This window comes from Macrosteles quadrilineatus, unplaced genomic scaffold, assembly GCF_028750875.1.
Source record: "Macrosteles quadrilineatus isolate MER2022 unplaced genomic scaffold, UCM_ALF_1.0 Scaffold_7__1_contigs__length_78375512, whole genome shotgun sequence".
NCBI classification, from domain to species: domain Eukaryota; kingdom Metazoa; phylum Arthropoda; class Insecta; order Hemiptera; family Cicadellidae; genus Macrosteles; species Macrosteles quadrilineatus.
In genome coordinates this window covers 8,869,491-8,890,362 of record NW_026542600.1, presented here as the reverse complement: position 1 = coordinate 8,890,362, position 20,872 = coordinate 8,869,491, and the positions used below count along the sequence as shown (strand labels likewise).

General features: G+C 39.7%; 2 protein-coding genes across 3 annotated transcripts; one reads left to right on the top strand and one right to left on the bottom strand.

The window, feature by feature from the left end:
* Positions 1 to 3,076: 3,076 nt before the first annotated feature.
* On the top strand, positions 3,077 to 18,293 carry LOC128998566 (BLOC-1-related complex subunit 5). 2 transcript variants are annotated; one of them, XR_008491220.1, is made up of 6 exons: positions 3,077 to 3,162; positions 5,851 to 6,065; positions 9,162 to 9,382; positions 10,355 to 10,543; positions 14,049 to 16,285; positions 16,872 to 18,293. XR_008491220.1 is itself a non-coding variant. In XM_054424761.1 (5 exons), the coding sequence occupies exons 2-5, from the start codon at positions 5,855 to 5,857 to the stop codon at positions 14,262 to 14,264; spliced, it is 837 nt and encodes a 278-aa protein (XP_054280736.1). In that variant the 5' UTR covers positions 3,077 to 3,162; positions 5,851 to 5,854; the 3' UTR covers positions 14,265 to 16,780. The 2 variants fall into 2 exon arrangements, 1 of the variants encoding a protein (XP_054280736.1); XM_054424761.1 differs by lacking the exon at positions 16,872 to 18,293 and having other exon boundaries at positions 14,049 to 16,780.
* LOC128998180 (uncharacterized) lies at positions 18,112 to 20,445 on the bottom strand. The gene is made up of 4 exons (XM_054424196.1): positions 20,428 to 20,445; positions 19,848 to 20,332; positions 18,862 to 18,916; positions 18,112 to 18,579 (listed from the first exon to the last, which is right to left on the bottom strand). Exons 1-4 carry the CDS (start codon positions 20,443 to 20,445, stop codon positions 18,112 to 18,114), a joined length of 1,026 nt encoding a protein of 341 aa, XP_054280171.1.
* Between the last annotated feature and the right edge of the window lie 427 nt (positions 20,446 to 20,872).

Here is a 20,872-nt window from a genome sequence, read left to right as displayed (position 1 = left end):
ATTGTAGTTTTTGTTATAGAATTATTTAAAAACGGTTCATACTATATAAAGAATTTGTAATGATCAATTGTTTAGTTATATATACAACCCCTGGTTCGAATTTGTAGATTATATAACCTACAAGTTCAATTACATTTTATATTTATATTATACCTTCACCTAGTTATTTAAGATTTTTCTGGTAGGCAAAACCCTATGCATTTAACCTATTATGGGTATGGTTCATGATTCGGTTTTTATAGTCAGCGGTTATCGATTATTGTGGAATACCGTAACCAACGGTACAAATTACTGTAATACTTACTCACCTCAAGCTAAAGTATTTAGTAAGTATTCAGGAAGGGGGGGGGGCATGGCTCTCTGCAACGAACAATAGAGTTGCACACACAATATGCATATTTTAATGAATAATGAATAATGAATTTATTTCCTCAAAAACAAACAATCATAAAATCATAAAAAAATTCGGAAATTAAAGAATTAATTAAAGAAGTTTTACAATTTCAAACAGATTTTTGTTAAATTTATTTTCAAATACATTGTGACTGTGCAATTTTAAATGTATTATTTGTATTTTAAATTAATTCAAATATATTTTATTTATAAATATACAAGAGTATACAATGGTGTTCAGGGAGATATCATACATAAAATGATAACAAGAAATAACACCAGTATTTATTTTAAAATAATTAATTACTTTCTATTTTTATTTCTTCCTTTTCATTTCTTTTATTTATTATTCAAAATCGCAAAGCGCTTAAGTCACAAGAAATCTGTTTACTTTCAAAACATTTCAAAGTCCTGTCGGTTTTTTTTTCGGGAAGGTAGTTGTAATATGTAATCCCTGAAAGAGTTTTTTTTTATTTAAAACAGTTTTTTTTTAATTATTATTTTTAAAATGTTATTAGTTTTGTATGTGAGAATACTTAGTTGTCTTGGGGCCAATTCTTGAGTCTCTGTATTCTTTTTGGCAAGTAAAACTGTTGTATATAAATATAAAGAGAGTGCTATTTTTAAAATGTGCATCATTAAGATTTTAAAGCATTTGCAGGTTTTCAAAATGTAGGATTGTTTGTAGATTTATAATTAATGTTGCACCATAGAGCTCTATACAATAAAGGATATGTGAGTGAGTTAGGAATAATAAACTGATTTGATTGTGTCAAAATTAAAAAAATACCTGTCTCTTCACTGCAAAATAACCTGAACTAAATATAGAAACATTTTATCAACATATTCTTTTTACTTTTCACACCTAGAATATTTTACGTTTTATGGTTTTAGGTTTAATTTTCGTCAGTTAATTATTAAAAACATTTCATCGATTTCAGTGTATTGCTCGCTCTTCTAAGTGTGACTTAAATCAACAGATCTATTTGCCAATAATGCCTAAATCTTTTAATTTACCAATTAGTTAAAAATGACTTCTAAATGGGGGTTTAATATGTTATGTTGGCTGCAGTTGCGCGCGGTCATTGAACCCGACGAAGCTGCACGCTGCGTGGAGTAATGTTGTGCTGAATCGGCGTGACTCTGCCGTCAGCCGCGAGTATCAACTCCCTAGATCAGCCGTGTGTGATGACGATGACAGTCAGCTGTTGTGTCGTCATATTACTCCAGCTATGACGTATTCATCTGCTGTTAGATTCGTATGTAAGAAATTCAGCAGTTTATTGAGGACGTGAGGGCAGGCCTCCCTCTGAGTTGGGTAGATAGTGACGATCTGGTTGTTATCAAGGATAAATATCAGATCGTCAAACAAAAACTCCTCTATTCTAGGCTGCAGTATGCTCGTAAACAAAACGATGTCGTTAACTAGCCTTGTTAATGGCTTCAACTATAATGTGAGATTCGTGATTATCTAAAATGATGAGTACTTTACAATATCGTCTGACTTGACGTGTTAAAAGATGATGACGTGAAGTTCAAAAATCACCCGTACTGACCAACCTGTTTGGCTGCAAGTCCTTTCTTCCCATGCTTCCAGGAGGAGCTCCATTTAGCATGGGGCTTTTAAAGTGGACTCGAAGAGTAATCTCAGTGGAATCAAACCCTCTTCCCTTGATTCCTCCAATCTGTTTTATTAGTTTCTTTGTTGACTCTAGGCAGGAAATGAGCTAGGAAGAAAAAAATATGACGATTACCTAGTCTCTACGACCACGGTGAATAGAACCAAGGTAAAAGGTATGTGTGGTGTGAACCGATTAAACATCTGGCTCATTAACATTGAACATTCTTTCTGCTGATAGCTTATTTCCAATACATTTTCATACTTGTTAAAAAAAACAGGTATATACAACAGGTTTTATTATGCAGGTGCACGCCCGATATTGATATTAGCTGGTCATCGTGGAATTTTTAACGGTAACTCTGGATGAGATTACGGAATTCAACAAGCAATTGCTCCCTAGATTGTCTGTACTTAATTAAGGCACATGTGGTAGTGGTGGGTTTTCGTGGTTGCACCTAGACGGGTAGGAGCCTAAGAGGATTAAAAGAGCACGTCAACCTGCCACCACAGATAAGCGGCAGGTTGTCGGAATGGAACATAGTCGCCAGCGTGCAGGTTGTAGGGTGGCGAGTTGTCAGTTGTCACCGTCACCTCTGACCGCAACGCCGTGATGGCTGGTTGTCGTTGTGGCATCTAGCGCGGCCAAACCTTGTCTTGTCACCAGTGTGCAGGGTGGCGAATAGTCGCCTCTCGCCTCTGACTACAACGCTTAGGTGGCACATTAACGGTGACCCAATATTGTTATAGATCAATCCGCAGATCTTATAATTTTAAGTGTACAATTTATACATCATTATTTAGTTGGGTTAGATGGTTTGAGTCGCAAATGTTTACCATTATTTATAACCCTTTTATGATCAACGCTAATATAATAGGTCAAAACAAGCTAATACATATGCTACTCGTCTGTTATTTAAAAAAAGCATGTCAAAAATACAGTTTAATTCCTAAATTCCTTCTGCCATTAAATTGGAAATTGGACGAACATGGAACGGAACAGCAAAACTGAACTGAACTGAAACTGAAACCGAAACTAAAAGTTTTTGAAGAAATGGTCGTTTCGTCGTTTCGGTTGTGCATGCTTATTTACTGTTCAACATAAAGTTGTAGTTTTCCACACAGAACAGAAATAACAGTTTACAGACCACGTAAGTTCTTAACACATTTCTAATGAACAATTATTATTTAGGTTTTTGATCTCCTAACGTAACTTTTTTGGTTAAATCCAAGGTTAATAACCTCAAACCGCATGCTTGCCATGTTTGATGCATTCTAAGTTTTCAGACCATATCCCTTAACCTTTCGAAATTCATTGACATTTTAATTGGAAAACAATACTAACTGTCGATAACTCTGAAGAAGAAAATGCGTTCTTTCTAGTTTAGTCCAAACAACACCTCATGTTGGCATGCTCCAAAGTTTGGTATTTTTTAAGGAAAGAATTTTAATTTGCTGCTAGGGTCTATTGCAATTCGTATGGTTGCTGTGGCAGGATTAATGAGCTACAGGAACCAATTTGCCTAGTTTGTGAATTCACAATAACTTTTTTTAAATTCATTTAAAATTGCTGTTTTGTAACAACATAGGCCTATAGCACAGTAACCTCATGGCACCTCATGCCTCATGGCTCATGGGAAGCCTAGCCTTGGCTTCTGCGATTAGGCAACAGTCACTGTCAGGTTCTTGGCACTGAAGGTTTAGATAAATTACCACCACAGTTTACACCTGCCTCTATCTGCTCAACAATACTTGTTTACGTTAAAGCCTAATGTAGGCTAGGCCTCTAGGCCTATGGAGGAATACCTACTCACAAGCTACGCAGTAGCCTATAGTACGTAATGCAGTGGTACTTTCCTCGCTGCTGCTTGTTGGTAGGTCTTAACTTAAATGGAACATGATTAATCTGGTTGGTTATAAGGTAGAAGTGAGAAATAACCAGAGTAGGCCTAGTAAACATTCAGCTCTTAGAAAAACGGTTTCTTACACTAGGCCTACACCCAAGTTATGATACATATTTTTTAAATTTTACTCCTAAAGTGTTTAAAATAAATTATTCTTATTTGATCCTTCTAAGGTTTCCAAAGTAGCTAACTTAGGCCTAGCCTAATAATCATGCATTGCAATTTACCAAACTTTGAGGGTAGGCTACAGTACTTCCTCCTTAATGCCAAACCCCAACGTTGGTCCTGGATAGGGTTCCAAATCAAGCCTGGGGCATGGGTGGAAAATAGTTATTGGGCCTATTTATGAAGTTACAGCTTCTTGTCAAGGGTTATTGCTCAAATTGTTAAATGTGAATATATGCTTCAATCGATATCTATACATTTAAATCTATCTATCAAATAGGTTTCTTCTTTCAATTAACCAGGTAAATAAATATAGGCTAAGGTAAACATCCCAAATGCCAGCAGGGGCCCAAACGCTACCAGCGGCGACTTCTACGTCATTTAGGCCTAACAACATTTAAACATTTGAAATAGCTATCTTATTTTTATTGGTTGTTACATTAACTATTCGTCTGTAGGAAAAACAATTTTAACACCTGATTGGCCTAGGCTATATCACAGATTTAGTGACAGTTAGAATGTTAGTTGGTCAAGAATTTGTGAATTTGTCTCACCTAGTTTTCTTCTTGATTACTCTAAGAATACAGGTGATTGAAATAGGCTTTTAGGCTACTTAAATAAATTACAATTCTGCACTAAAAAATGAATGTTTAATTGATCATAAACCTAACCTAGCTAACTGATCACCCTTAAAGCACAGAAAACATACTACTATAACCCAGACCCAGAATGCCAACCGCATGGTAAAAAGCATTAAGTGTTTTGAGAGAGCTTTGCCTGTCAATCGCAGGCAGCGCCACCAGCGTTGCCATGCACTCAGCATAGCAACGCTGGTGGCGCTGCCATCGCAAAGCTCTCTCAAAACACTTAATGCTTTTTACCATGCGGTTGGCATTCTGGGTTATAGTAGTATGTTTTCTGTGCTTAAAGTTAACAAAATAAATTTATAAAACGTCTGCCGGCGTTGCCGGCAATAGGGAGGTCATAAATTTTAGCTGTCCTAATTCTGGCGTACCAGAATTGGAATCAGCGCTATTAAGACAGTCCTAATGCCATTTTTGTTAATTTTTTCAGAAATAATGACTATCCACTTAAAAAATGGTCTTCAAATACTTAAATGATCACAGTTTTAATAATGTAAATATAAGTAAGTTTAGGCCTAGCTTAAGTAAATGCCGAAACTAAATGCAAACCTAACAGGCTGTAGGCCTATAAGAATGAAAAAAACCCGCCATTAGCTAACTTATATCATAAACTTAAGATAAATAATATATGTAGTAAAAGCTAAGTTTATTTTCTGATCAATTTTAAGTTGATTTAGTGTTGGATTACCATTTTATGATAGAAACCACCTTTACAGGAATGAGTAGTAAGAACACTTTACACAAACTTAAGTATAAAGGCATTAAAAAAAGATTTTCTCCTAGACTAACTTTGGCTGAAAAGTGAGCTTTTAGCTTTGCATCACCATTCCTTCTGATTACGTTTTGTATTACTATTAATCGATTTTACATATTTTAATGGTTTAAATGAAATATTGTTATTGTAATTATTAGTCGTTCAGTCAGTTAAAGATAGGCCTATAGGCAACCCAATTTATTATATGATAAGCACAATGATTACAACCTTGTTTATTTACATCACATGAACACTTAAATTATCAAGGTTTTAATTAGAAAAAAAAACACAAGCTAGTAGTCATTAAAGGCATATACGCTTACATGTATTTTTACGATTATCACTTATTCAATATATAATACATGTTTGCAGCACTATGGGATCGGAGCAAAGCAGTCAAGCAAACTCTTCTCAGGCGTCAAGAATCGGCCAGTTGCGGAGGGGGAAATCCGTTCCGGAGTCGAAACGGACTCAAGAACAAGAGAACATGGAAAGTTCTCGTCCTGGGAGCATTTCTCCGGGACCCAGCGTCTGTTCTGATTCAGATCTTCCTTACATATCGTACACTGTTAATCGACCAATTGGAGGTAACCTATTTGTACACTCACTGTTGTTCCATGTAAACTAGAGGAAGGCAAGCTTGTCTAGTATAATCTAAACCTTTATCCCTAAGGTCCCAGTCTCCACAATCACTAGTGACTTTAAATAGATATACATGATAATGCTTCGACTCTCTAGGCCTAGCCTGAAGTAATGTGTAAAACGGCCTTGGACTAGACCCTAGCGCCCTAGAATGTTGTAGGACATTTGTTCACTAATTTTTAAAAGATAGCCTACCGTACTCTTATGTTCAATGTGGCTGGTTTAGTGGTAGGAGGACTTGACTTCCGTTGTAGAGGCTTTGGTTAAAGTCCTGCCATTCACCAATATGTTCACCTGGTGGTTTTGAACCTAAATAATTTGTAGGTCCACTGTCCAGGGGTAAGTAGTCTTCAACCATAGGCGTGTCCAGGGTTGTCGTGGTCTTGGTAATGGGGTTGTCAGACCTTCTGGGGATCAGGTAGGATACCCTCCTACAATTCTTGGGAGGATTTTATAGTGTTTAACTATTTGTAAGACTTTTTACATATTAACATGTTCAGTGCTAAGGGCGGGAATTCTCGTCCTGCCATACCGACACCACTGGTGTGGGGCGGGAAATGTCCTCCTTGCATAACAACAATCTTGCTTCAGTGTGAACTCAGCCTTGCACGGGGAACGTTGTTTCCGATGGCCGCTTGTCGTGCTAGTTTTATACTTCAATCCAGTATAATTTGTTTTTTAGACGTATGATTATTTTATCGGTGGACGCGATTGTTCCAAATTCAGTGTAGTGTGGGGATTTAGTGAAATGGAATGGAATAATGATGATAATTACTTATGATGATAATTACTTTACATTTGGCAATAACGGTACTGAGAGCCTGTTTAGTGCTGCTATCTGTTGGGTTCTTGTAAAACTATGTCCACAACGACTGAAACGCAGTATGTGTTATAATCAACGATATAAACAACTCATGGATCGCTGGCTCAGTGTTGGCCGCGCGGTCGAGCTTCCCCCACCACCTACTGGCAGAAGCCGACGCAGCCCATACATTCACCATTATAAAACACACTTTTTATTTGCTGCTCTGTTGAAATTTATAGGGATAAAATATTGCTAACGCTTGTCAAACTCTTTTTACTAGTTAAACCTTTTATGTCTGTTTTGTTTCTTGCAGAAAATAGCCCATCTGAATTCTTTAAAACTGCAAATTCACTAAACCCATTTTGTAGATGTTTTTGACAACTGATATTGCTAGTTCCAAATTGTACATGGTAAAATAATAAGTGATTACAAAAGAGAAATAGAAAGTACAATATTTGTAATTGAAATTCTATTTTATTAATCGAAAAAATAGTACATAAACATTTTGAATAATTTTGCTAAGTCTTTGCCGCAGTGGTAACGTTATGTTTGACGTAAAAGCGATATTTTTTTTCTTTCAATGTTTAATGACAATGTATCTTACAAAATAGGTCATAAAAAAGTGTGCTTATCACGTTAATGTCAAGCGTAGATTTGCGGTAAAAACTAGACAAATGTAGTAGGGTTTTAAGAGTTCAAATGTGTTATTTTCTGCAAGAAAAGAAGAAGACATAAAGTTTAGAATAGTAAAAATCGTTTGGCATGCATTAGCAATATTTTACATCTATATATTTAAACAGAGCAGCAACTTAAAAAGGTGCGATTTACAATGGTGAGCGTATGGGCTGCGTCGGCTACTGCCAGTAGATGGTGGGGGTAGCTAGACCGAAAACAGCGCCCACAGTGCTACTGAGAGCGCAATCCAGTAGTTTTTACATCGTTGGTTATAATATGCCTCTACTATCGGGTGAAACTAAATTTAAACATTTTTGCCCACTCATCCACGCAGCGCATTGGCTGCTTCCGCCACCGGAACAACCTCAGCGAACGTGATAAAACATTAAATTAACTATTATTTTACACTGATTGCTGTTTGCGATTCAGACATACTGTACCCTTCATTATCTTGCTTTAAAAATGTTATAACTTGCGGTACTATTGGAACAAGTTTTCTTATAAGTGTCTGCCCGGCAGAGCCTCACTTCACTAGGCCTACTTCACAATCCCAAGGCAAGTTGGCCTACTTCATGTAGTCAATCCCATTAGCTCACAAGCCTGTGTCTGGTTAAAAAATTGATTTCCAAGTATTACAATTGTACGTTGTAACGTTGTATATCATCACATGCATGTGTGTGCATTGATCTCGGAATCATAACACATTTTCTAAAGACTAACTTATCTTCTAACATAGGCCTAACTTACAATAAAGTAGGTGGATACCAGTAGTCCTACTTATTGTGTTAAAAAAAGCCTAGCTCACAAAAAAAGCCCTGTGGACACGCCTATGTCTCTAACAATAAGTAGGCCTAGACTGTTTTTACTGGATATAATTCAGTAAACGCTACCGGTACATCCTAATTCAATTTCCACGTCTAGTGGTGACATTTTGATCAAGTACTAATTGGTGTAGTGATTGTAGGCCTAATCACATTCCTTCTAACACTGCTTCTGCTACGGTAGTTAAGTGTTTTCCTAAAATTGTGTCAAACCATCTTTCGTTTTGCCCTTTGGTGTCCGACATAAGTGCTTGCCATGATTCATAATTTATTCATCCAAATAGAATTGTAAAACACCTTAGTAGTCCAACAACGATAATTTTAGGTCCATACTTACAACTAAATGGTTGCTCAATCTTTTACAGCTGTTCCCGATCGTAGTGTGTGACAGAGACAGACGTATTGCTAAAAAAATGCAAACTGTAAAAGATTGGTACCGGTACTACATATGGTTATGAACCCTTAAAAAAACCATTTAGTTGTGACCATTTAGTATGGACCTAAAATTCTAGTTGTTGGAATCCTAGGTATTTTTGGATTCTATTTTGATAATAAAATCATGGCAAGCACTAGCGCTGAACACCAAAGGGCAAAACAGAGAATGATTTGACACAATTTGGGGAAAACTACCAAAGCTGGTTCGGTTAGAACAAACATCTTGTGTTTAAGGTTAACAAACAGATCTTCTAAATTTTTGACCTTAGAAATTCAGTTATAATTTTTATTTGTTTGCTTTACAGATTCTCCCAAACTCCCAGTCAAACAGCAGGGTCAGCTAAGTCGAGGCAAGAGTCTGGGAGCTACTGGAGGACTTCTGTCCTCGCCCGGGCGCCGAGTTGGTCTGCGCAAAGCAACCACTCCCCGCACTGCTGTTACTGTTCCTGCGCACAACATAGTCGTCGTCAAACCTGCTCTTGCGCAGGAAACAACAGACAAAGATGTTGACATTTTACGCCTTCAGGTACTATAACTGTGTCAGTCTTTATAATTGATTAAATTATTACAAAAAAACAATAGCTATAACAGCAATACAGCAGAGCCTCTGATAACCGGTTCTAATTCTATTTCACCACTTCTCGGAAATTAATATCAAAACATATTTGCGACGGTTTTGATACAGTCATAGTTACATACACTAGGTTCTGTTACTCAACCATTTTTATGATGTATTTTATTATGTTCAGTAGGCCTACTCAGTTGAGCTAGCACGCTTAACCTTTAAACTGTTTGATTATTTTCTTTTTGATTGTTAATTGATTATTTTCAGTAGAATTGGTAGGCTACACTACAGTAATTGTTTTGTTTTGTATGCAAATTAGGACGGAAAATATGTTCAGTAGATAATTGTAGCTATTTTACTATTATGGCCTAATAATCTCTAAGGTCTACATCTATTTTTATTAAATAACCCTATTAGTAATTGGAATTAATAATTATTTTATGTTAACTACTTAATTACAGTTTCATATGAATACATTTGTATTGGTTTTACAAATCTGTGTTTTTCTTCAATATAATCCGTTCGACACTGCTTGTAACTACATTTATTGATTATTACCAGGTATAAATTATTTTTATTATCATAGGTTGATTCAGCTAAATTATTATCCTGGCGGGGCTCGGTCCCATGGTTGTCAGATAGGAAGCGGTTTTTTAAGAGGTTGGCGTCTTTTTTAACCTTGCATTTACCTATAGGAATGGGACTCTAGCCTGTGCATAAAACATTTTAAGAAAAGTAAGGTGTGAGCTGGTACGGTACAAGAAAGAACTGACGTGATCAATTCAATTGTTACAGCTGGGGACAGTTTTCATCCCTCAAATAGTTACACTTTTATCAGTATCAAACTTAGCAACCTCTTAATAACTTGGTGACCACTCTAACCGCTCAGCTCTCTACCAAAGACCATCCACTCAAGTTTGTTGTATGTTCTAGAGTATTCCGATGTTCCTCCCGATCATGAGAGGTACTCTTAACTTACCTGCAGCTCGAGACCCGGAAGTTCTAGAGCGTCTAGATCCTAGCGCACTCTACCGTCTCTGTCTTCATTATCAAGACTACCTTCGTCAATCCGCCTCCTTGGTAGCAGACGAACAGACTTCTATCTCCATCAAAATAAAGGAGGTAAATTTTACAATTACCCAGAAATTTTAGTATTACCCAGACTAGTATCTCCCAGTTTATATCTCCCAATGGGAATTACCATGGGAGATAATGTTACGATATAACTTCAGAAATGTAAGAGGAATTGTTTATTGAGTAAGACTCATACAAGAGTTTAAAGACAATAGTTCAGACATACAGTATAAGTAAAACATGACCACAACACTATTACCATTGACCACGAAACATAATACACAGTACACTATTTTAACAGAATTATCAACTGTTTTGAAAAGGTAAATCTTTTACCATTTCCAATATCTATTGTGTAGCATTGTAGAGAGCCTTTGCCTTTTTGAAAAAGTGTAATGTTTACTTGAGAATGGTCAATACATTTGCAGGACTCTAGCTGATTATACTGGTTCCTTTCTGTAAACAACTACTTTCTAGTCTACAAAGAGTACAGAAACCAGCTGCTTATTGTGCAGAATGATGAAAAATAACAATAGGCAATGTATCATAGCCTCCACGAACGCAAGGCCACACCCACCAATGTTGTAAAGCGGCAATCCCCTCCACTCGTCAGCTTCCTTGCTTCAATCGCAGCATTGACTATGCATATACATTGTAAGAAAGGATACCAACCCAGTACCCACGGTGCTCATCTGCACCGACACTCTGTTCACATTACACTTAGTCGACCAGTTGGTGTGAACAGAGTTGAGCTGTAGCATAAGCATCAATTTCAAAATTCTTTTCCCAGCTTAAGTGAGCCAGACGATGGCCGGTTAAGCTGACTTCCGAGAAATGCGGATAGACTTTAAGCAACACAAACAGGCAATGAGAAGGGACTTTAAAAAAGGGGTGAGGGAACTTGGAATCCAAGGCTCCGAAGAAGAAGATAGGATAGAAGACCACCGTGCTTTTCAGTTACTCAATTTGTAGCAGGCCATTGTAATATCATATTTAAGTTGTATTATCTCTGACACACTGAACTAACTATAAAAGGTATAAAATTACCTGAGTACTGCCAGAGTCCTTGTGCACTTAGCCTGTATGATCCTTGTAGATTATGCGTTTCAAGGACTTTAGTCTTCAGATTTTGTACAAGAACATTGTAGACACTGTCAATTCGAAAAGGTCATCAAAAGTTAAAATAAGACACACGAACACATACTATATACAGACAGAGACATTTACACGATACAGACAAAATATCCGACCATGTGTGCACAGTAACAGGGTCATGACTGCCAAAAACTAAAATGTTCAATGTTTTACCATGTTCTTGTACAAGATCCTAAGGCCTTAAGTCCTCGAAACGTGTAATCCACAAGGATCATACAGGATCACTCTGGCAGTACTTAGGTAATTTTATAGGCTACCTTTATACATTGGTCCTTTTATATGTGGCCCTTCACATCAGTTGTTAGCTGCGATCTAGCTCTCAGGGATGCATATAGCTTATTTTGTCGTCTAACTGACTTCCCTGTACACCCGTCTGTCACTGATGTTTACTTGTACACTGGTTTAAAGCTGCACACACACACACACACACACACACACATACATACACACACACCTGTGATAGTGATACTTTCTTGGTTTGCGGCTGTTTGTTTTGAGTTATAGTGTTACTTATATTTAACTTATAGGCTTACCTCCGTCAGTAGTCCAAAATTGTGTCTTATTTCAACTAATGTTGTTCAAAGCTCACATGTTTCGCTGCACTGCAACATCGTCGGAGCTTTATGTCAAAAACATCAAATAATTTAAACATAGAACGAAACACAGAACACGAAACATTTAAACACGAAATAACACGATAGCGCTATCATGACACGGCACGGCAGCGGTTGTAGGTAGACTGCTAGCTAGTAGTCCAAGGGTTATCAGAATGAATAATATTACTTATATTGCTTTATTTGATTTACATTTAATTGCTTGTTGGCGATCTGGATGATTAGGACAATACATATTTGAATAACAGTCATAGTGTGTCATTAGAAGCAGATAGGCCTACGGAATCTGTTGGTAAACCAAAAAAGAAAGGAAAAGTCTCCGAGGGAAAAAGCATGAAATATGACTCCATCTCCAACTAAGACACTGATAGTTGTTATCTACATGGTAGATTAAAAGTACATAGTCGGCGTAATCTACTATGTCATGACTCCGCTGGCGCTTTGGAGTCTAGCCCGCACAGTAATTATTAGAAGTACCTGTTTTTGTCTTTTTTTTGTTATCAAACCTTCTCAATTCTTTCTAATCAAACATCATACGACTCACTCCCACGGACGGGGTATCCCATGTGGGATTAATTTTGTTTTATTTTTAGTTATACATTTTAAAACCTATTTCTATTGCATATATTACATTTTGTAAATATTGTCTATTTTAGGCCAGGCGCACACAGGCGATTTTGAGTTGCGCAACAGTTGCCCGACTAATCGGGGGACTGTTGCGCAACTCTCTCGGAGACTCTGAAGTCTAGCGACAGTTGAGCTGGAGTGCGCACACAGGCAACTTTTTAGTCGCGGATCTAGTCTTGAGACGTGTTGGAAATACATTCGTTACAGCGTTCCGAATGGATTTCAATGATACAGCCGTAGTATGTGCTTTGTTGCTGAAGTTTCGCGCGCGAAAGAAAAAGAGAAGATACTGGGTTCATCCCATATATATAGTGAGCGACTTGTGAAAGGACAGAGTCAATGACTTTAAATATAGTCGGCCTCTTCTCAACTTCATCAACTAATTGTTCGACATCCTCACCACGCACACTCATACTTGCAATTTTCTAAAATCTTCACACAACAAGAGAGCAAACACTAGTGACAGTTCTGGCCACGAGTAGTTGAACTCCTGGGGTGAGACTGAGCGACACAGCAACTATTTAGTTGCATGTGTGCGCATCTACACTTGTTTCAATGGATACCAAACCTGGAGCGACAGTCCCGCAACAATTCAGTCGCAGAGCAGTCGCTGGCAAATTGGGTCCGGGAACATCGGTTGCAACAGTTGCGCGACTGTCCCCAGACTGTTTCCTTCGTGTGCGCACTCCAATTTAAAACAATGTTGAACATTTTAGTCGGGCAACTGTTGCGCGACTCAAAATCGCCTGTGTGCGCCTGGCCTTATACGAAATAAAGGAATTTGATTTGAATCTTGACGAACGAATCATCGGACACTAGACCGAGTACTTTTTTAACTAAAGCATAGTGAGAATGCGGCCTTAGGAGTAGACAATGCTATGTAGTTTTTTGTTATTTTTTTGTCTTAGATAAAATCCATTGGTGATTTGGCAGGATTTGAACCCGGGACCTCAGGCACCGAAGTCCCGCGCTCTAACCACTAGGCCAGCTCGCTCCCAAATACAATGCTATCTAGAAGTTCTAAATTATTTGATGTGTAGGATTACATTTTAATTGTGTCTTTACTTTGATTTTTAACGACAATAATTTTGCTTTCCTGTTATCTCTTGGTTGTTGCTTCACAAATTTTTACTATCCTAAAATGTTTTGTTCACTAGATTGACAATGAAGTAACGAGGTTCCTGCAGTTGATGACTGAGCGACAAAAGACGTTTGCCAAGTACGCTGAACGTCTAGCCAAGGTGAGCGACGTGTCTCATCAACTCAACCGATGCCACTTACTACTCAACCAAACCCTGGATACTCTCGAGTCGCTCAACAATTCTCTTCCTTCAGATGAACGACTCGAACCATTTGTCTGGACTACTGGTTAGCATATGGTGTAAATTAGGAGTGTATATTTTTTATATAAAATTACTGCTGGTTTCAAATGTGATCCTAGGTTTTAAAATATTAAATTTAAGCTCTAATGGCATCGATTTGTTTTTATAGTATAAGTTATCACATGGCATTGTGTATGTTAAGTTACATATCATTCCTTTTGCACCATTCGCTAATACTACTGAGATTAAGCTGTAGATCTGTCGTGATACTTTGATTATACTGGGTAATTTTTTGTTATGTCCTACCTTAACATCCTAGGACGCTAGGTTTTAGCCCGGAACTGTTTACACATTACTAAGGGCTAGACAGAGAGGGTCGCGAGGTTATCTCATAGTTAAACCCAATAGGTGATTGGCGGGATTTGAACCAGGGACCTCAGCAAAGCCCAAAGCCAGAGGCTCTACCTCTAGAACAGCTCGCTTCCCAATGGGGTAATTGGGGAAGACAACGTGTAACTATAAGCACATTTAATCCATCAGGGTTTAAATTTGGTACCGGTACAAACATTTAAACCTACGTTTATTCAAACGAGATAGCAGACGTAAATTTTAATTAGGGTTACAGTTTGCTTGTTTGTGGATATATCTTGATCAAACTTGATAAATTTATATAATTTATACTAAGCTGTTAACATTTTACTAAAAAGCACACTTTATTACCTAAAAATTAAATTATCAGCTTTGCTGCAAAGAACTGTTCAAGATTTAGTTAGTTGCACTAGTATGTAGTTTGATTAGTATGTAGTTGCATTAGTAAGTAGTTTGATTAGTATGTAGTTGCATTAGTAAGTAGTTTGATTAGTATGTAGTTGCATTAGTTTGTAGTTGCATTAGTAAGTAGTTTTATTAGTATGTAGTTGCATTAGTATGCAGTATGTAGTTTGATTTGTGCATGTTTTTTAGAGATAGTTTTGTTTTTTCCTACAGTCAATTTTTTTTTTTTTTGGTAATGGTAGGAAAAATAGAATGTGCAACGCGAGTGCAAATTGCAATTGTTCACTAGTTGCAGAAATTACTATTGTCCAACCTTTAAGTAATAGACGCTAGGTTCTAGCCTGGAAATGTTTTCCACATTAGTTCAGGCTAGTAAATAACATCTATTGGAGATTAGGTGGATCTAAACCCAGGACCTCAGGCTCGGGCTGTCTCTCTGGACCTCTCTCTCGCAAGGGTGACTCGTTATCGACGATCCTCTTATCAAGGTTTTACTGTAGTTCATCAGTGTAGAATGATAAATGAAATGAAGATTTCAAAAAGTAAAATTGTCAGCTTTGCTGCAAAGAACTTTTCAAGTGCTAGCCGGGATAGTGGAAGTCACTGTACTTTGTCAGTCATGGACCTAGTGCAGGAAAGGTGGATTTACTAAGACTCTCTCTATCCAACCACCACGCTAGGGCTTTGATGGTGAAGGCCTGTATCAACCAAGCACTGAACATAACATGGGATTTGATTTAACATCGTCAGTCCTGAGTTTTATTACAATCCTGTACTCAATTGAGACGATTTGTACACTATAGTGTACTTAAGTTTTAAGTGAAATTTCCAGGGCAAAAAAGATGTCATGACTTTGGGATTTTCTTGTTACACCAAGTTGAGAAATTGCTCAGATGTCGAAAGAAATATCACAGCCAGCAAAACAAAGTGTTATCACTGATGTAGTCAATGTAGTGATCTAGTAAAAACTACAACTACAAGTGATAGTGACACCGGTCAGTACATGGTGCCTGCGGTGGTGGGGATGCATTATCTTCATACATTTTGTGACCAAATAACGGTGTAAATACCTGCGTTTATGAATTGGTACTTAACACTGCTGTTTTCTTGTTTTGATTTTTTTTGCCTTGCATGGTGTGTTGCTTTGTAGATGTTGTTTGCTTTTAACTGTTTTTTGTGTGTGCTTGCATTAGTATTTAGTTTCATTAGTATGTAGTTGCATTAGTTTGTAGTATGTAGTTTGATTTGTGCATGTTTTTTTAGAGATAGTTTTGTTTCACTGTCAGTGGCAATGAAAGGTCATGAACGAAACCTTAACCTCTCTTAAAAGGTTAAAAGTTATGAGCACTGTAGTGATTTTTAGTATTTAAAACGCTAGAGAGCCGGGCTGGGGCTCTCCCTCAGGACCTCTCTCTCGTTGACGTCGCTGCTCCCTGTGGCCAGGTGATGGACGTTAGTGTCACAGCCCAACAGCAGGTGACTCCTTTCCCTGACTCCGTATTCTACCACCATCGTCATTTCTCTGGTCAATGGTGGTTCCCGGGAGTCCTTTGCATATTATGTTATTGTAAAAAGGTGATATCCGTTGGAATCAATAAATAAATGACATCGGGAGCGATAGTCCCACAGTAGTGGTACTATGACTACTAGTGGTATATGAATTTGGTACTTAGCACTGCTGTTTTCCTGTTTTGATTTTTTTTGCCTTGCATGGTGTGTTGCTTTGTAGATGTTTGCTTTTAACTGTTTTTTGTGTGTGCATGCATTAGTATGTAGTTGCATTAGTATGTAGTTTCATTAGTATGTAGTTGCATTAGTTTGTAGTTTGATTTGTGCATGTTTTTTTAGAGATAGTTTTGTTTCACTGTCAGTGGCAAAGAAAAGGTTATGAATGAACAAAACCTTAACCTCTCTTAAAAGGTTAAAAGTTATGAGTACAGTAGTGATTTTTAGTATTTAAAACACTAGAGAGCCGGGCTGGGGCTCTCTCTCGGGACCTCTCTCTCGTTGACGTCGCTGCTCCCTGTGGCCAGGTGATGGACGTTAGTGTCACAGCCCAACAGCAGGTGACTCCTTTCCCTGACTCCGTATTCTACCACCATCGTCATTTCTCTGGTCAATGGTGGTTCCCGGGAGTCCTTTGCATATTATGTTATTGTAAAAAGGTGATATCCGTTGGAATCAATAAATAAATGACATCGGGAGCGATAGTCCCACAGTAGTGGTACTATGACTACTAGTGGTATATGAATTTGGTACTTAGCACTGCTGTTTTCCTGTTTTGATTTTTTTTGCCTTGCATGGTGTGTTGCTTTGTAGATGTTTGCTTTTAACTGTTTTTTGTGTGTGCATGCATTAGTATGTAGTTGCATTAGTATGTAGTTTCATTAGTATGTAGTTGCATTAGTTTGTAGTATGTAGTTTGATTTGTGCATGTTTTTTTAGAGATAGTTTTGTTTCACTGTCAGTGACAATGAAGACCATGAACGAACCCTTAACCTCTCTTAAAAGGTTAAAAGTTATGAGTACTGTAGTGATTTTTAGTATTTAAAACGCTAGAGAGCCGGGCTGGGGCTCTCCCTCAGGACCTCTCTCTCGTTGACGTCGTTGCTCCCTGTGGCCAGGTGATGGACGTTAGTGTCACAGCCCAACAGCAGGTGACTCCTTTCCCTGACTCCGTATTCTACCACCATCGTCATTTCTCTGGTCAATGGTGGTTCCCAGGAGTGTCCTTTGCATATTATGTTATTGTAAAAAGGTGATATCCGTTGGAATCAATAAATAAAGGACATCAGGAGCGATAGTACCACAGTTGTGGTACTATGACTACTAGATGTTGTTTGCTTTTAACTGTTTTTTATGTGTGCATGCATTAGTATTTAGTTTCATTAGTATGTAGTTGCATTAGTATGTAGTTGCATTAGTATGTAGTTGCATTAGTATGTAGTTTCATTAGTATGTAGTTGCATTAGTTTGTAGTATGTAGTTTGATTTGTGCATGTTTTTTTAGAGATAGTTTTGTTTCACTGTCAGTGGCAATGAAAGGTTATGAACGAAACCCTAAAAGGTATGAGTTGTGATTATTAGTATTTAAAACGCTAGAGAGCCGGGCTGGGGCTCTCTCTCAGGACCTCTCTCTCGTTGACGTCGCTGCTCCCTGTGGCCAGGTAATGGACGTTAGTGTCAGGCGCTGAGGTCGTGGGGGAGCTGAGGTCCTGGGGGCGCTGAGGTCCAGGGAGAGCTGAGGTCCTGGGGGCGCTGAGGTCCTGGTGGCGCTGAGGTCCAGGGGGAGCTGAGGTCCTGGGGGAGCTGAGGTCCTGGGGGAGCTGAGGTCCTGGGGGAGCTGAGGTCCTAGGGGAGCTGAGGTCCTGGGGACGCTGAGGTCCAGGGGGAGCTGAGGTCCTGGGGGAGCTGAGGTCCTAGGGGAGCTGAGGTCCTGGGGGAGCTGAGGTCCTGGGGGAGCTGAGGTCCTGGGGGAGCTGAGGTCCTGGGGGAGCTGAGGTCCTAGGGGAGCTGAGGTCCTGGGGACGCTGAGGTCCAGGGGGAGCTGAGGTCCAGGGGGAGCTGAGGTCCTGGGGGCGCTGAGGTGTTGCTTTGTAGATGTTGTTTGCTTTTAACTGTTTTTTGTGTGTGCTTGCATTAGTATTTAGTTTCATTAGTATGTAGTTGCATTAGTATGTAGTTGCATTAGTATGTAGTTTCATTAGTATGTAGTTGCATTAGTTTGTAGTATGTAGTTTGATTTGTGCATGTTTTTTAGAGATAGTTTTGTTTCACTGTCAGTGGCAATGAAAGGTTATGAATGAACAAAACCTTAACCTCTCTTAAAAGGTTAAAAGTTATGAGTAGTGATTTTTAGTATTTAAAACGCTACAGAGCCGGGCTGGGGCTCTCTCTCAGGACCTCTCTCTTGTTGACGTCGCTGCTCCCTGTGGCCAGGTGATGGACGTTAGTGTCACAGCCCAACAGCAGGTGACTCCTTTACCTGACTCCGTATTCTACCACCATCGTCATTTCTCTGGTCAATGGTGGTTCCCGGGAGTCCTTTGCATATTAGGTTATTGTAAAAAGGTGATATCCATTGGAATCAATAAATAAATGACATCAGGAGCGATAGTACCACAGTAGTGGTACTATGACTACTAGATGTTGTTTGCTTTTAACTGTTTTTTGTGTGTGCTTGCATTAGTATGTAGTTGCATACTAATGCACTACATTTTACGAAATCCCCGCAACCCGACTCGTGCGTTTTTTTGGGACTTGATCGTACCGGTGGCATACCGGTGGCGTAACTTCCCACGCCCTCAGTAAAATTACGTCACACTTTAGTATGAAGTTGCATTAGTATGTAGTTGGATTAGTATGTAGTTGCATTAGTATGTAGTTGGATTAGTATGTAGTTGCATTAGTATGTAGTTGCATTAGTTTGTAGTTTCATTAGTATGTAGTTGTATTAGTTAGTTATGAGTAGTGATTTTTAGTATTGAAAACACTGTCGTAGGTAAAGTAGTGAACGACGACACTCGTAGAAGTTAGTGTCAGTAAAATAATTGTATTTGGTACTGAACACTGCTGTTTTCCGGTTTGGGTTTGTTTTGTTTGCCTTGCATGGTGTGCGGTTTTTCAGATATTGTTTGTTTTGATTTTCTTTGTGTGCTTGCATGTTTGCTGTTTATTGTTTTGTAGTTAGTTTATTATTATTATGTTGTTTAATTTGTGCATGTTTTATTAGAAATAGTTTGCTAGTGTTGGAAAATTAGGTCGTAGTCTTAGCTAGTAGGAGTCCTACTAATTTGTGTTTCATAGACGTTGTTGTACCGCTAGTATTAACTAGTGTATTTTCAGTGGTGTAAATAACACCCCTGCAATCTCTGCAGTGCGGGGGGCGCTGAGGTCCTGGGGGCGCTGAGGTCCAGGGGGCGCTGAGGTCCTGGGGGAGCTGAGGTCCTGGGGGCGCTGAGGTCCAGGGGGAGCTGAGGTCCTGGGGGCGCTGAGGTCCAAGGGGAGCTGAGGTCTTGGGGGAGCTGAGGTCCTAGGGGAGCTGAGGTCCTGGGGGAGCTGAGGTCCAGGGGGAGCTGAGGTCCTGGGGGCGCTGAGGTCCAGGGGGAGCTGAGGTCTTGGGGGAGCTGAGGTCCTAGGGGAGCTGAGGTCCTGGGGGAGCTGAGATCCTGGGGGCGCTGAGGTCCAGGGGGAGCTGAGGTCCTGGGGGCGCTGAGGTCCAGAGGGGCTGAGGTCCAGGGGGCGCTGAGGTCCAGGGGGTACTGAGGTCCAGAGGGGCTGAGGTCCAGGGGGCGCTGAGGTCCAGGGGGTACTGAGGTCCTGGGGGCGCTGAGGTCCTGGGGGGGCTGAGGTCCAGGGGGTGCAGCGATATTAATTTGTATTTATTTTCTTTGTTTACATATTTAAATTTAATAACATTGTGAAAGACTGTGACCATGACCTTAGTGTTGAAATGCATCAGTCATTGAGGTCCTGGGGGCGCTGAGGTCCTGGGGGCGCTGAGGTCCTGGGGGCGCTGAGGTCCAGGGGGCACTGAGGTCCTGGGGGCGCTGAGGTCCTGGGGGTGCTGAGGTCCTGGGGGCGCTGAGGTCCTGGGGGTGCTGAGGTCCTGGGGGCGCTGAGGTCCTTGGGGTGCTGAGGTCCTGGGGGTGCTGAGGTCCTGGGGGCGCTGAGGTCCTTGGGGTGCTGAGGTCCTGGGGGTGCTGAGGTCCTGGGGGCGCTGAGGTCCTTGGGGTGCTGAGGTCCTGGGGGTGCTGAGGTCCTGGGGGCGCTGAGGTCCTGGGGGCGCTGAGGTCCTTGGGGTGCTGAGGTCCTGGGGGTACTGAGGTCCTGGGGGCGCTGAGGTCCTGGGGGGCTGAGGTCCAGGGGGTGCAGCGATATTAATT

Coding starts and splice junctions, on each gene's coding strand:
- LOC128998566 (XM_054424761.1), top strand. CDS start 5,855: ATGGGATCGGAGCAAAGCAGTCAAGCAAACTCTTCTCAGGCGTCAAGA. Junction 6,066..9,161: donor TGTTAATCGACCAATTGGAG/GTAACCTATTTG, acceptor TTTGCTTTACAG/ATTCTCCCAAACTCCCAGTC. Junction 9,383..10,354: donor TTGACATTTTACGCCTTCAG/GTACTATAACTG, acceptor TGTATGTTCTAG/AGTATTCCGATGTTCCTCCC.
- LOC128998180 (XM_054424196.1), bottom strand. Junction 18,917..19,847: donor GCACTGCAGAGATTGCAGGG/GTGTTATTTACA, acceptor ACCTGGCCACAG/GGAGCAGCGACGTCAACAAG. Junction 18,580..18,861: donor GAGAGCCCCAGCCCGGCTCT/GTAGCGTTTTAA, acceptor ACATCTACAAAG/CAACACCTCAGCGCCCCCAG.